Source organism: Limanda limanda, chromosome 1 (assembly GCF_963576545.1).
Source record: "Limanda limanda chromosome 1, fLimLim1.1, whole genome shotgun sequence".
NCBI classification, from domain to species: domain Eukaryota; kingdom Metazoa; phylum Chordata; class Actinopteri; order Pleuronectiformes; family Pleuronectidae; genus Limanda; species Limanda limanda.
This window is the reverse complement of record NC_083636.1, coordinates 40,049,870-40,064,867: the sequence shown is the minus strand read 5'-3', so window position 1 is coordinate 40,064,867 and position 14,998 is coordinate 40,049,870. Positions and strand designations below refer to the sequence as shown.

The window sequence follows — 14,998 nt, the reverse complement described above, 5'->3', positions numbered from 1 at the left end:
CTGCCAGGGTTCCTCAAAATGATTCCTCTCGCTCTAGGTTTGACCCACCTTCATCTACCACAACGGCCTCTTAAAGTGTTTAAAATTTAGAAATCATACAATCAAGTATCTGCATATAACCAAGGAGATCTGAATAGAAGTATTAGACCGTTCTAGCTCAAGTCCTGTCAACGTTGCCTGACAGACCACACTCTGAACCAAATTTACCCTTGTTTAACTGTGATGCATTCAAGAGACGTGAGTAATTAAATTCAATAATACATAAATCGAGAGTTGTTTTTTGGGGGAAAAATTCACGTTATATGTGCTGCAGGGAGATTATTCGATCTACGAGTGGAGTTGATGTGTCATGTTCACGCTCTGTAGCTCAAACAAACAGTTCTGACTAAAGGGAAACATGAGTTGACGCATTGAACGCGACACAGCTCTGTGCCGGAAGACGACATCGCGAGAAGGTGTGTTTCCGGAAGACGTGGCTGTTGCTGCAGTGGCAGCTGTCAAACCAAACTCCTCCAACAGCAGCTACTTAAACATTCTCTCTTCTTCTCTCACCCCTTCGCCAGTTCGCCCGGCTTCAAGATGATTTCGCTAACGGACTCGCAAAGTAAGAGCCCATGTGTTTATACGGGCATCTCTGTCCGCCGCCATCTCTGTCACACCGGCTTCATGACAGCTGCAGCAGTTGGCTAACTGGCAATGAGCTTGCACTGCTAGGAAAGTTAGCTTTTGTTTTTTTTATATCTCATAGCATTCCACACTCTGGGGCACAGTTAACAGCTAACTCTGAATAAACACTGTCATAGCCTATGGGAAGTCCACGTGTTCTCAGCAACGTTCACTTACGTTGCACTTCCAAATATTGAAAGCTTTTGAGCAGCTGCAAATACAGAGGGAAGTGACTAATAGTGCATTTCTTACGTGTTCACACCCACATGTTAATTTGTTTGTACGAACTAGTAGAATAATTACGACTACGACAGGCAGCACATTGTGTCCTGTGTTTATCAAAGGTCTATGGAAGTGAAGAACAGGTGGAATCATGGCCTGTCTTCCTGTCTTAACAGCTCTGTCTTGTCAAATAGTTTTGGCTGATCCGGTCACACTTGTATATCAGTGTAAACTCCACTTACTAGGTGATTTCCGTCGGTGCTTCAGAGTCGACAATCAAGAGCATGTAAATTTGGTGGTTTTAACTAAGGGGAACCTTGCTCTGTATCTGTACAATATCACACAGTGACAATCTCAGATGGAACAGTTTACCATTCCTGTGGTGTGTGTGTCTTCTGCAGAGATTGGAATGGGATTAACAGGCTTCGGCGTGTTTTTCCTCTTCTTCGGGATGATCCTGTTCTTTGACAAAGCACTGCTGGCTATCGGAAACGTGAGTGACGTTGCTCCATCACACTGATGTTTGCTCTGTAATCATGGGAAACCCACAGGTGCAACTTTCTCTCCTCCTGTGTCACCTGGTGCTGGCGCTGCATTTTCAGGGACTCACATCTTACATGTGGTGCAGAATCTTTATCGGTGTGTGTACATTAATATATTAATAATATCATGTTAACGAGTGGTAACACGTGGATGCACAGGGACACATCATCAGTTATGTTGCCATAGGGTATTTCTGGTCTGTCAACATCATACACCTTCTACCAGGCAACCCAGCCAGGGTTGATCAGACCCCAGCACCATTAACCCACAGATTCAGTCTTGATCCAAACCCAACTGATGGCTCTCTCTGTGGTTTCTCCTTTTCTCCATCACTGTAATGGAATTGTGGATGTTTTGCAGAGTGAATGCCCTGCAAAACCTCGGCAGGCCACCTCCACAGGCTTGCATCGGGTTTGCCAGCCTTTACTCTGGCACATGTCCACCAGCTCCTGGTACTTGGCGTGCTTCCTCTCGTTGGCCGCCCTCAATGTTCTTCCGAGGGCACTGTTACTGTTACTAGCATGATCAGTTGCTTGGTGGAGTCTGAAACTGGCCCTCACTGTTGTTGATGGCCATGGCTATGCTGTCAGAAATTGCCTTTAGGACCTGGTCATGGCGCCAGCGATAGTGCCCATCTCCAAGAGCCTCTGGGCAGCTTCTGAAAAGTTGTTCCAAGAAGTCTGTTGGATCTCACATGTGCCCCATAAGAGCCATCATGTTTATTTTTGTTACAATGATATCATTAGGGTTATTTTATCTAACTGAGCCATTAGGCACACTATACAATTGTCAATTGTCTTTTACATTTCAGTGATAAAACAACTTTTATTTCTGTAAAATCAATATTGTATTAATTTAAAATATTTTTTATATTAAGTCTGCAGTTAATAAATATAATATATTAAGTTTTTTGTTGCACACACCAATGAAATTGTGGCATTGTTTAATGTAAAATTTTATGTAGAGGTTGTTTTTTTTTAAGAAACTGGCTACTCGGCTATAAATAAACAGTATCCTTATATCAAATTTCAATCCAAAGTCCTATTTTCATATTTGTACCAACCAGTGTCACTGGAGACTCTTCACAAGGTGCAGTAGAAAATGTGCTAAAAACAAGATGTAAGTCTGTTCCTGCTGCTAAAAAGACCCAGAACTCAACCACATTTCTAATATTGCACCACCCTTCTTTTTGCCCTAGATCCTGTTTGTTGCTGGGCTTTCCTTCGTCATTGGGTTAGAGAGGACCTTCCGCTTCTTCTTCCAGAAGCACAAGATGAAGGCGACCAGTTTCTTCCTGGGAGGTGTGCTTGTGGTGCTTATTGGCTGGCCTATTGTCGGGGTCGTGCTGGAGTTCTATGGCTTCTTTCTGTTGTTCAGGTGAGAGGAAACAATGGAGGCTTGAGCTGAGAAATAGAGAGTGTAGACTAGTTGGTATCTAAGTTTATTTGAATTTTCCAACAAACAATTAAAAGAGTCAAGGCCCAGTATGTATTATCAAAGTTGAATTTGGTGTAGGGCTGTGCAATTATAAAATATGTAATTTATATCGTTGTCATTTATATTGTTTAAAGTCATTTTTTAGAGTGTTTCCTGGCGCGATTCTCAGTTACAAAGTGTTTTTTTGGAGAGAAATACTGAATAAATGCATCATGTTTTCAAACTCACAAGTAATATAAATATCTGTGAATGCAAAGTGCACGTCAGCGGACGTCCCGTTACAACTGTTACTAGTGGAATGCACATGAATCAACACAATGTAGACTGATAAACACATGTGTCTGTCCTTGTTCAAGTGAATAGTGTTACAGTATTAATATGGCTGTCATTATCTCATGCCAAATTATTATGGTCTATTCAAAAATAACTAACAAAACAAAATCTGAGCTCTTGTCTGAATCTGAAGGCAGTCAGTGCTAGAATCCGAGCCCCAAGTCATGAGTCTTGGGCTTGACTACTGCAACACTGTTAGGTGAGAGTAGTTTTGATTACAACTGACGTAACCCAGAGGCTGAAGTCCAAAATCATCCCCCAAATAAAAACTCTTATCAAAGACCATCAAGATCTTGCTCACCATCAAAGAGACCAATCAGTCCTTTATGGTGGTATTTCCCGCCTTGTTGTGTATGACAAAAAACACAATTGGCTGCGGATGCAGGTGGGTTGACAATGATGTTCACTTTTTCATCACCACTGAACTAGTGAGGGATGCAATTGGGAGAAGTGCATGATTCCTCCCTGTCGCAAATGCGTCTGCAGGTGGAAAGAGGTTGTGAGATGTTAGGGAGATACTGTTCTGTATCACTGGTAATTTCTTTGCTACCATTCCGTCACAACCCGTACTCTACACTACTGAAATTTGAGCTGGTGATTTCTGACTTTACGCACAGTCCTGAGAGAGAAACATCCATAGTTCATCCATTTTCAGTGTTGGACCTGATCACCTTACCTGAAAAGATATCGTTTGACCCTCACTCTGGATGATTCAGAATCACAGACTCTATATGAACATGGATATGGAGTCTGGGTCTGGAAAGTGAAACAGAATGCACACGTGCCTTAAAATGCATTACCATTGATGGCCACCAGGGGCTGACTTCAGTCGATTCTCATGCACAAAGCATGAACTTCCCTCTTGAATTTATGTTTAAGTGTCATTAGCTGTCTTCCCTCTCTGGTGTATTGGGAAACAATTACATAATCAATTTGATTTTTATTGACATGCTTTGTATGGAAGGTTTGTCACTCAAATTTAACCCAGACAGACTTGACAATGAAGAAGAACTTATTTTTGAACATACAGATTTATTTATCAATGGTAGTCCATGTTATTTGACTGTTCCATGCAGCTTCACTTCACTTTGGCTAGCAATCAGTTTTCCCTGTTTGTATCTAATGTCCTCTCTCCCCCACCCACTCTGTCTCTTTCCCTTTGATGACATCTAGGGGTTTCTTCCCAGTTGTAGTCGGCTTCATCAGAAGAATACCTGTCCTCGGCTCCATCCTAAATCTGCCGTTCATCAGTGCAGTGAGTATTACCTGGTGCTCCTGCAGCCCTGCAGCTCTGCTACGTTTACACGCAGCATGGCTCTTTGTCTTGTCCATTAATCACCATCTTCAAACACCACAACTGATTAACTTAACTGCCCCAGTCCAATAACAGCTCAGCTCCTGCACATCACAGGGGTTAATGACATAGTGAAGAGACTGTCTGTTAATGTTTACTGAGTGTTTGGGGTATTTTAACATGAAAAAGGCAGTCTTGGAAATAAAATGAGCAAATGATTGTCTGTACTACTCCAGTCACTGGGGTCTGTTTCTATTAAATCTAAAAGCGCAGGTTAGCAGATGCATACAGTAGATAGTTCTGTGGCTAATGAACAGGCTTCTGCCATGCTGTTGTGTGGGGAAGCTTTGGTTTGAGGTGAATGTTTCTGTGTGTGTTTTTTATTGTTTTCTATGTTTATTAAAGCCTTCGTAAGGCTCTCAGAACAATCAGCAGTCGTCACTGCCGATTTTCCATTGCTTACTAACATATTTAACACGCTTTATAATATTCACACAGCAAGCTTCTCATGAAGAGCATATCATTTTGTTTAGCGAGCTGATCCATTATATTAACTATTATTTCTCTAATCTTTATTCATTTATTACATTTTTAAGGCACACACCACAGATATTATGGTGAATTTTTTTAAACTTTAGGTGATTGAGCTTTATTAACTAAACAATCAAAGTTACAAATTTAATGACTTTCAAAATTCTCCACAAGTCCTTGCAGTGGAATGCAGGGATAGTTGTCGAACTTCTGTAGCTGGCAAACAATTTGGCAGTTATCAAGCTAGCTAATTTCTCAAAAATTTAAATAGTTTAGTCAAGGGACATATAAGCAGCTATTAATTAACAGCTTACACCAAATCATGTCTATTTTGTGTGGAAGTTTATTCTCTGACAGAGCTGAGTGCATCAAGAAAGGTTAACAAAAGGAGAGAGATGTATGGGCAGCACTTCTTTATGAGAATTGCACAGTGTCAGGTATACTTCGGCATGGGAATACTGGGATTGACCCGCTTCAGCCGCCCCTGGAGAAAGCTGCCAGCCCACCATTTCCCTTTGACACTTTCATATTGAAGCAGCCACCTCAATAAAGGCTTTTCAACATTTTGCCAGAAGAGTGCCTTGGATCTCTCATTTTCTCACTCTATTTTAATGTGTATGATGCAACACAGCAGATATTTAGCTTCAGTCGGGTCTCCCTTGCAAAAGAGGGTTTTAACATCAATTTGACTTCCCTCGTTAAATTAAGCAATAGAACAACTTCCTCTGTTTTGGATTCGGGGACTCTTAAAGGGCCCGCTACAAACTGCAAATCAAGGGTCATGTGGCAAGCTACCAGTGGCTATTTTCCAGTAGCCTTACAAGCTTTTCTACAGACACTGTAAGGCAATGACTAAAAAGCTAATAATTTGAATGTTCTTGAAAAATGATTTAAAGTTGTAGGTTGTTGCCATATACTATATATAAAAAAACAAAGATCCCACTGATACAAACGTTGTACTAATTGTTAGTCAGTCTCAACTGTCAATCATGACACATTTCACCATGTTTTTGTAACTTCAAATGATTTAAACCAAACCTTGGTTCATTGCCAATCTGCTTACAAATTCACTCAAATACATATCTGAATAATTGCAACAAAATTCTGTTTACCTGTGGTGTGTCTCTTTAGTTAAACAAATCTCTCTCGCACTTTGCATGTCAGTAATTGCTCTGGAGCTCTTTCTGTTAGATCCTGCTTGATAGTTGAAAAACATCCAGATGATTACATAACAGTTTCTTTCTTTTCTTTCAGTATGTGGACAAAGCTGGCGAGAGCAACACCATGGTATAACAGTGACTTTTTGTACCCACTGAAGGCTGTTTGAGTGCAGCAGGTTTTATACAGCAACACAATCTCCCATCGGGCTGATTTAAAACAACTAAGGTCATATGTTCAGATTCCTCCCTCCTCCAGCAGCCAAAGACTGCTCTCTGTCTTATCTGTTATTTCACTGGTCAGTGCAACCAATCAAAGGCTCATCAGCACATCGCATCGCCATTCGGTTACTAAAGGATGGAGTTACTAAGGTCACTATAATAAATATTTGAAGCGCTATTGATCCCATCACCGTTGAACGCATCTAGCAAGATAATGGAGGATAGAAGATTTCTTCAAAGGCTCATTGACTCTGTCTACGTGACTTTCTTACTCTGTGGAAGAAACAGACTAAACCACCCCCTCCACAAGGATGAAAAGTGGACCGACAGCTCTACATGTTTTCATTTTTCTGTGCCTGTGCTCTAACTTTATTTCGACAAAAGCTTTTTATGTCGTTTTTTTTGTCTTCAACCTTGGGCTCTATTTTAACGACCTGAACTCATAGTCTGGAAGTATTTTGGTTATGTTCTAATTCCCTTTTGCTTGTTTCAAGGCAAAAAAAAAAAAAAGGTTGTTGAAAAAGGGTTATACGTATACTCTTAATGAATTATGTTTGTGTTTTGGTTGTAATATGAAATAAATTACAACCAATAATAATCAGAGTGCCATCTCCCATTCACTTTAAAAAGCAGGTACACGTGCCTCTTACTTTGTAATAAGAGAGAGAATGTTTCTCTACAAATGTGCAGACTAAAGCTTTCTTCTCTTCTCAAGACAGCAGAGCGCCAACAATGCACCTGACAACCCCTCGTTTTATGACAAACTATCACATGGGTGCTCAGATATGCGTAACTGCATTTTAAGAAACTAGCAGAGAAAGTTGCCAATGCACCAGGTGTAAGATAGAGCCCTAAGTTTCATTTGTGTGTGTCTTGCAGCTTTTTGAATACCAAACGTGGCTATTGTAATACTTTCCCTTTGTTACATGTCATTTCTGTTGTCTAATGACTGCATTGGTATAAATTATTTTTTAAATGATAATCGCTTGACTTCATGTATTGTAAGGTGCTATGGGATCATGTTAGTATTTGTTAGTTGTTTACCCAATAAGCTTATATATGCCTTTAATAGTAACTGGAAAAACCGAGTTCATGAGGACACATGGATGGTGAAGTTCAATCAGCTCACAGTGCTGTAGCTTGGAACATGCTAATGCTACTCAGTCGCAAAAAGCTGTCCAAACTAACTGGTTTGCTAATGGTCAGTTATAAACGCAGTTGCTTATTGTAAAATCCTGGAGGATCTCACACTTAAGCAGAAACAAAATGGTCCCTTTGTCTCCAAACTGTACACTTCTCTTTGTTAAATCGTTTACAATTCAGCAGAGAACGATTTTATAAAAGTGGACACAGCTGAAATTTTGCAATAGCTTTGGCCAATTGAATTCGAACTGTCTCACTTTTCATTCAGAGTTCAGTTGGCCAAATATTAAGCCACGAGCATCAACCAGTAGCTCTCATTATTCACAGACCCCCGCACTTCAAGTAGTGCAATTCTGCTTAGCTTGTGACCCTGACAAAAAAGGTTACAATGACACATCATCCATCCAATGACACTTAAGGACTTATAAGGACTGTATATCCACTCAAATGGTATGTATTTATAAAGCTCTTTTCCAGTCTTGATGACCACTCAGTTTGCCATTTACATACACATTCATACATATATGTATATTTCCACGCACTTTCTCGATGAGAACCGGCAGTTTTGGCCTTCAATATCTTGCCCAAGGACATCGGCATGCAGAACTGGGAAGACAGGATTTGAACCGCCGATGTAACCCCTAAGTGTTTTACCCACTGAGCCACAGCCAACGCTTATTAATTACTCTACCAATGTAAGACCTATGCTGAGATCCTGAGAACCCACACACCGAATAAGTAAGGATTAATTTTGCTGCAAACTGCTAGAGTGAAAAAAAGAAGATAAATTCTACATATAGACAAGTGACAGTGTTGGTGCAGTGTTTACACCAGACCATCTACTGCAACATGTGGCGGTACTCTTTGCAGAGGATTAGAGCTATTCCTCCAAAGATATCCTCTGATTTGATTTTGATGATGATAGTGGAAAGTGTTATCTAACAAACCAGTCTCAAAACTCCATGGGGGCATTGTGCTGTTTCTCTACTTCTTTTTTAGGTGTTTTTTTAATTAAGTTCGCACCTTTCTGTGGAGCAAGAGCACTTGGACAGATGCTTCTGTCCTCAACAAACAAACCCTGGTTTCAAAATAAATGCCCCCCCAATAAAATATTTTACTGTAAGGCCTTATGGAAAAGATGCATGGTGCCTCCTAATAGCAATTTGTTGGAATTCCTGTTCAGAGCATTGATAAAACTAACTTTTTCTCTGATATGTCAGTGTATGACACTTTTGTAAATACACTGCTCAGTGTGAACCTGCTCTCATTTATGAAGAGAAAAGAACGCTTGTGGTGGACCTGCCGATTCCAGTGTTCTCTGGTGAATAACAATCAATCTGCACGGTGCTCGGCTTTAAGCACGGGTCCCACTAGAGGACCCACATGCCACCATTTTGAGAAGAAGATGCTAGTATTACAAGAAGAAAGTCATAATTGAAAAGAAGAAATTAAAAAAAAAAAATTGTTCAGCAAATAAGCTGCAAGAAGAACCTGATCATCGTTATCAAAACTAAACCCTGTGTTTTACTGATTCCCAGAATTTGAGAGGGGAGAGAGTCAAGTTGTAACAGCGCATGCTCAGCCATGTCCCTGTCGAAGCTTGCCTTAGGTTCTCAAAATTTAAAAACAACACCCCTCGATCTTCTTCAACACAAAGCCAGTAACTGAGGGCAGCCTCTGCAGAGTCAGCTTCAACATTTGGGCAGAGTGGGTGACCATGTTTGGACTTCAACAGGTTTTCAGGTCCAACTTACCCATGTTGCACACTGACGTGGGTGTTGCTCCTGAGGAGACAATTTCCTGATCCAGTCCTTACCTAATGTTTAACCAAACGATGCATGTAGGCCGTTTTGAAGGAGATCTGACAGAGGTTGAGCCAACTCATGGAGGAAACATTTTCTGTACACCAATCCAACACTGGTAAGGGCCTTCCCGTCAATCCACTGGACTGGGTTTTACATTTTGGGAAGAGTTTGTTTACTTGTATAAATGGTTTTATAAAACTGAATCACAAGTGAAGTGAAGCATGTGATTTACACACACACTCACACACATATGTGGCCTTCCATATCGTTTTGATAATTTGATGATTAGAAATTAGAAAGAGAATTAGAAATAAGGGTGTTGCTTTGCAAACCTAGCTATACTCTTTTTGGGCACAATTTAAGTTGGATGTATCTAAAAACGCCATATTGTCCAAGAGGTTATCACTGCAGTCAAATAGATCACTTACACAAAAAAATTCCTTTCTCACGCTTAAATATACATTTCATAATGATAATACTTCTTGTGGATGTTATTATTTCTATATATTTCCTTTTGGATTCAACTATAATTGAAACATAAGAAGAATCAGTGCAAGTATGAATGAGAAGGAATTCAAATGACGCTTTAGAAAATAATGGAATGTCATTGTGTGTCTACCATGAATTTTATTCCTGATAAAATAGATGGGTCCTCCACAAATTGAATTAATTTAAATTCCTTTTCAAAGATTCGGATTGTATTTCTGGATCATCGCTATTAGTAAGTGAGTGGTCAAAATAAATAGTTTTCCAGAGATTGGCCACCATTGCCGAATACCTCAAAGGTTCAGTGTTTTAGATTTAGGTGAATGGGATCTATTGGCAGAAATTGAATGTAAAATAGTCCAGTTGATGTTTTCACTAGTGTGTTTCATCCAAATGGTACTAAATACTTTTTCTTTACCCTAGAATATAATAAATTATATTTAAATACTTTATATTTACGGGGAGTGTGGCCACCATGATTTTTACAGTTGCCCAGACTGGACAAACTAAACACATTTTGAGTTTATATGACAACTGAAGGCTACCACAGGTTCTCTTTCTTGTAAGGGAAAGGTGAGGTGAAGGGTATTCAGCTGCAACATGCAACTTCTCCACAAGATGTCACTAAATTCTGCACACTCAATCTTTAAATCTGGGTGTTCCCAGTGATCCCAGTGTTCAGTGATTCTGAACTATATATGTCCATGCAAACCATTTTTATTGTATTCAAAAAGTTACCCAAAAACCAACAGTGTAATGCCTCCTGTAGAATGTAGTGTTTAATGGAATCAGATGTACACAAAACTATTGGTATCAATAAAATCATTTTTAATCAAGCAAACATAAATTAGTCCAATATGATTGTGTATACTTCGGCCGATTGACTTTCTTCCATTTTTTGCGTAAACCCTCATTAAATCAGGTTGTGTTAACATGTGCAAATAATTTGTAGTCATTACATAATGATTTTATTGGTCTACAATTGTCTAATGACTATTTTTCTCTGTTAGGTTTTGGAATTGCAGTGAAGACCTTGCTTTATGTTGGGCGACAGATTTGTTTTGCTAAAATAATATCCAAATGGTGTTGCTCTCTGATATCGTTCGAAAAAAAGAAGTAAAACTTCACTGTTAAACCATCAAGTCCTGGTGACAGTGTTGCTTTATCTAATTCCTTAATGTTGAGCTTTTCTTCCATATGTTGCTTAATTGTTTGTTAACTTTTTCAATAAATAAATTAAATTTTTCCAGAGAGAAATCTGATTTCTAGCTTCTACCCATCTGTTAACTCATTTGATTTAAAGAATAATCCTTTTTTGTTTATATTTGGTTACGTTTTTTGGCATGGAGTCTTTCTTGGACAGCAAGATTTTTAGGAGGGCCCCAAAATAGCTGGAAACGGCCCTAGGGCCACGTGAGATCTATGCAAACTGTCTGACATCACTGGGACTGACATCAGGGACCCTGGACTCATTCCATTCATTACTGGACATGTTCCTCTTCAGTTCTGCTTCAGTGAGCAAGGTGCAAACATATCAATAATCCCCACAGAAGGGGGGGGTACTGGTTTTATCGATATCAGCTACAGCCAGTCCGCAGTCGGCCTGTGGCTCCATGAGTAATTGTGAAAAACTGTCGGGGAGCTGGAATCAGCTGTTTTAATTCAGAAATATTTACAGTGCACCGCAGCCCCCCTCCCGATTGAAGGGGTAGAATTGATCGTTTCATTCATTCCCTCGGCCGCCCTCGTCTCATCAAATTGGCTTGACCTATAGCTGCTGGCATCATGAAGGAGCGCGCAGCACCGAGGGTTCCCCACCCCGGAGGATATAAATACAGAGAGAGAGAGAGAGAGAGCGGTACCTGTAGCCACTCGGAACCTCTCTCGGCCTCTCCACCGGACACCAGGCGCACAGGACCTTCGTTACAATGAAAGTAAGTGCAACGCACCACATGTTCCGATTTAATTACGCGGAAAGTTCTCTGTACGGGGAGTTATTCTTTCTTTTTTTTAAGTTATATCCTGACTATTTTGTTACAAAAAGAAAAAATACCCTTTTTGAACGACAACTGCGCTCAAGACATAAATTTGAAGAAACACTGCAAGAATATTGTAATTGTCCTATTTTCTGGCATCATATTGTCTGCAAATGACAAACAATTTGACATTAGGACAACGTTCATATTTTCACTATATTTGTTATTATATATTTGTTCATATCTGTAAATAGTTATATTAATTTTTAAACATTTCAAAGTTACCCCATGAATTGAAGAGCAGGTGAAACTGCGCGTAATGGGTTAGTTACGCACTGAAACGGACGTCAGTGGGAGTCTCTCTCTGGGAACGATGCTGTGGTGTTGTTGTTTCCAATTCCTGTTTGTCTCCCACAGGGTCTGAGGACCATCAGACTTACTTGTGTTCTCGCCCTGTTACTACTGGCGACGTTTGTCTCGCAGTCGTGGGGCGCACCGAAGGTAAAGCCGGTTTATATCTCCCTAGAACTACATTGACCGTGATGTGATAACTTTATAACTGTAGAAAACAAGTTATCATAATCTAAGAATGATTGACCGACTGTCAAGGAAGCGAATGGTGGAATTAAAAGGCATAAACATAAAACGTATTCTTCTTCTGTTAATCAAAGGGCTCTTTCCAACGAAGAAACTGGAGCCCGCAGGCCATGTTGTACCTCAAGGGCACACGTATGCATTTGCCTATTTACTACCTGTTAGTTTATAGGTGTTCAACACTAAACAAATAAACCTGACTCAATGGAGTGAATTATGACAGACACGTCATGTAATATAACCATGACATTTTATTTAAAAATGTTTTGTCCATGTAATGAAATCTTTTTCTGTCTGTCAATCAAGACAAACATGACTTTGTGATGAGAGATGACAGCCTGGGAATAAAGAGACAAAAAGGTCATGCTCATTCATGTGAAATTAGCACTGTATTACACTTTTATTGTTAAAATAATTAACCAAGTTTTTTAATTTATTGGATTATTATATGGCTGCATGGTTATATTATATGTCTGTTCATTTATGTTTCAATTATCTATTGATTTAAAATTGAAGACTTTAATATATTACTCTTACTACAAATGCACTGACTGCTATTGTGCAAATAATAATTTTAATGTAAGTAGTTTCTTATTTTTTTTTACTTTGCAGAGGGACGCAGGTTCATCTCAGAGGACCGAAAAGAAGGAGATATCTATGACACATTACACTTAGGTACAACAATGTTTACTCAACAATTTATTTTCCATTAAGGTTAAAAGCAAACACGTGTTTTATAGAGATTAAGACAGAAACTTCCCCCAAATATTTATAGATCCAACCTTGGAGGTGGAATCATAATTAATCCGTGAGATGTTCCAATAATCTGTGCTTGGTGTTTGTTCCCTGTCAGAGACCCGCAGTCAGAACACAGAGAAGCTGAGTGTTGACCAGGCCGCTACTGTCCTGCTCAACTTCCTGCAGCAGGTCAAAGAGGGAGGTGAGAGCAACTTCAGTTCCAAAGGACACAGATATGTGGGTCAATAATAACAGGTGTAGTTTAGAGGAGGTGGAGCAAAGTATAGTCAACATTAATTCTTTAAATTTATGTTAACGATTTATTTTAAGTTAATGTCTATGAGTAATCATGCTTTCTGTAGTAAATGTATAACAAAATATAGATTTTAGGATTAATCTGTAACCCAAACAACATGCAGAAGAGGTGGTGAGCTTATATTCAGTCGTCAGTAGAGTTTGTCTCTTTGTTCAGCCTCCAGCATTCAGAGGGGTTTAGAGCATACTGCATCTCTTATGAGAAGCAAATCCCAGGGAGAAAAAAAAACTCAACAAAACACCTGCTGTTATGAGAATGCCTTGAAAACTGAAAATTAACCCAGATGAGGAATTCAAACTGAAACTGTAAATGTTTGGTAGGTGGGGGAAAACTATGCCCATAGAGGATGAATACATGATCATTTATACTGCAACATAAGTGCTTTTCAACTTAATCCTTCTTACCATCCTGCTCGCAACATAGCTGCTTTTAGAAACACAGGGGCATATATACAGATACAGCATTCCCACACACATTGTCTTTTAATAATTGTGGTTCCTTAATTTTTGCTTTGCTCATGATTAGATGACCTGTCTGTTTTATTTTGCTGCCCTTGTAAACGGTTTTGTATTTATATAGCACTTTTCTAGGCTTGATGACCACTCAAAGCACTTTACATTACAGTTTTACATTCACCCATTCGCACACACATTCATAAAGTGCATCTATTAGCAGCACTTTGTTGTTCTATGAGGGGCAATTCAGTATTCAGCATCTTGCCCGAGGACACTTCAGCATGCAGATGGGGAAGACTGGCGATCGAACTGCCGCAGCCACAGACAAAGCTCTTTGTAACTTAGATTTTGCTCTATAAATAAAGTCGTCATTATTATTATTACTGACATATCAAATTTATGGATCTTTATTTCACTTTCAAGGTTAAATGTGTCCCTCTAATCCATGATCTTTTAATAACCTTTAATGAATTCTTGATGAAACATAAAATGTCCTTTGCTGTGGTTCTGTCTCAAGATTTATATTTTGATTCCATAATACAATGTTCATTTTCTCTATCTCTAGCTGATGAAAACCCAGACGAGGTCTATTTCCAGGAGCTGCCGGTGTGGAAGAGAGAATTCTTCTGATGACCTTTCATACATCTGTAAAACTGCCAGAAGACACCAACATCTTTGTTTGTGAAAGTAACTTGTTCAGTCCAGCTTGAGGGAAAAGAGCAGCTGTTTTTTTGTAAATATGAATTCTGTGTTGTTTTAATAAAAGGAATTTCAATTCATAGCACTTTGGGTCTGAGTTTAACTTGACAAAATGTTAAGGGTATGTTTCTTTTGGTCACAACATGTAAGGCTGGACACGTAGCATTTATTATGGTATTTCCATTCTACAAATAAATCAGGTTATGTATGAGCATTTTAAGTGAAGAGCATATCATAATGATTTCATAACAAGAAATCTTTCAGCAGCAAATATTTCCAATTTTCAATGTGCATATCATTCTTTTCCTTCAACTTATACATTTATACCGTACTGGCTGACATCAGTGCTGAATCTCACTAATGCTCTTCAGGCTGAATGGC

At 39.2% G+C, this 14,998-nt stretch overlaps 2 protein-coding genes across 2 annotated transcripts; both read left to right on the top strand.

Moving 5' to 3' along the window:
• Window positions 1-460: 460 nt before the first annotated feature.
• golt1ba (golgi transport 1Ba) lies at window positions 461-7,387 on the top strand. Its single transcript, XM_061070745.1, has 5 exons — window positions 461-604; window positions 1,290-1,381; window positions 2,630-2,808; window positions 4,375-4,456; window positions 6,281-7,387. The coding sequence occupies exons 1-5, from the start codon at window positions 580-582 to the stop codon at window positions 6,317-6,319; spliced, it is 417 nt and encodes a 138-aa protein (XP_060926728.1). The 5' UTR covers window positions 461-579; the 3' UTR covers window positions 6,320-7,387.
• A 4,380-nt stretch (window positions 7,388-11,767) lies between these two features.
• On the top strand, window positions 11,768-14,580 carry spx (spexin hormone). The gene is made up of 6 exons (XM_061076520.1): window positions 11,768-11,773; window positions 12,233-12,316; window positions 12,487-12,544; window positions 13,022-13,084; window positions 13,263-13,349; window positions 14,484-14,580. Exons 1-6 carry the CDS (start codon window positions 11,768-11,770, stop codon window positions 14,546-14,548), a joined length of 363 nt encoding a protein of 120 aa, XP_060932503.1. The 3' UTR covers window positions 14,549-14,580.
• Window positions 14,581-14,998: the final 418 nt, after the last annotated feature.

What these genes read in the sequence shown, in the direction of transcription:
- golt1ba (XM_061070745.1), top strand. Translation starts at nt 580, where the DNA reads ATGATTTCGCTAACGGACTCGCAAA. An exon ending in TTCGCTAACGGACTCGCAAA is followed by an intron (nt 605 to 1,289) that starts GTAAGAGCCCAT and finishes TGTCTTCTGCAG; the next exon opens with AGATTGGAATGGGATTAACA. An exon ending in CACTGCTGGCTATCGGAAAC is followed by an intron (nt 1,382 to 2,629) that starts GTGAGTGACGTT and finishes TTTTTGCCCTAG; the next exon opens with ATCCTGTTTGTTGCTGGGCT.
- spx (XM_061076520.1), top strand. An exon ending in AGTCGTGGGGCGCACCGAAG is followed by an intron (nt 12,317 to 12,486) that starts GTAAAGCCGGTT and finishes TGTTAATCAAAG; the next exon opens with GGCTCTTTCCAACGAAGAAA. An exon ending in GCAGCAGGTCAAAGAGGGAG is followed by an intron (nt 13,350 to 14,483) that starts GTGAGAGCAACT and finishes CTCTATCTCTAG; the next exon opens with CTGATGAAAACCCAGACGAG.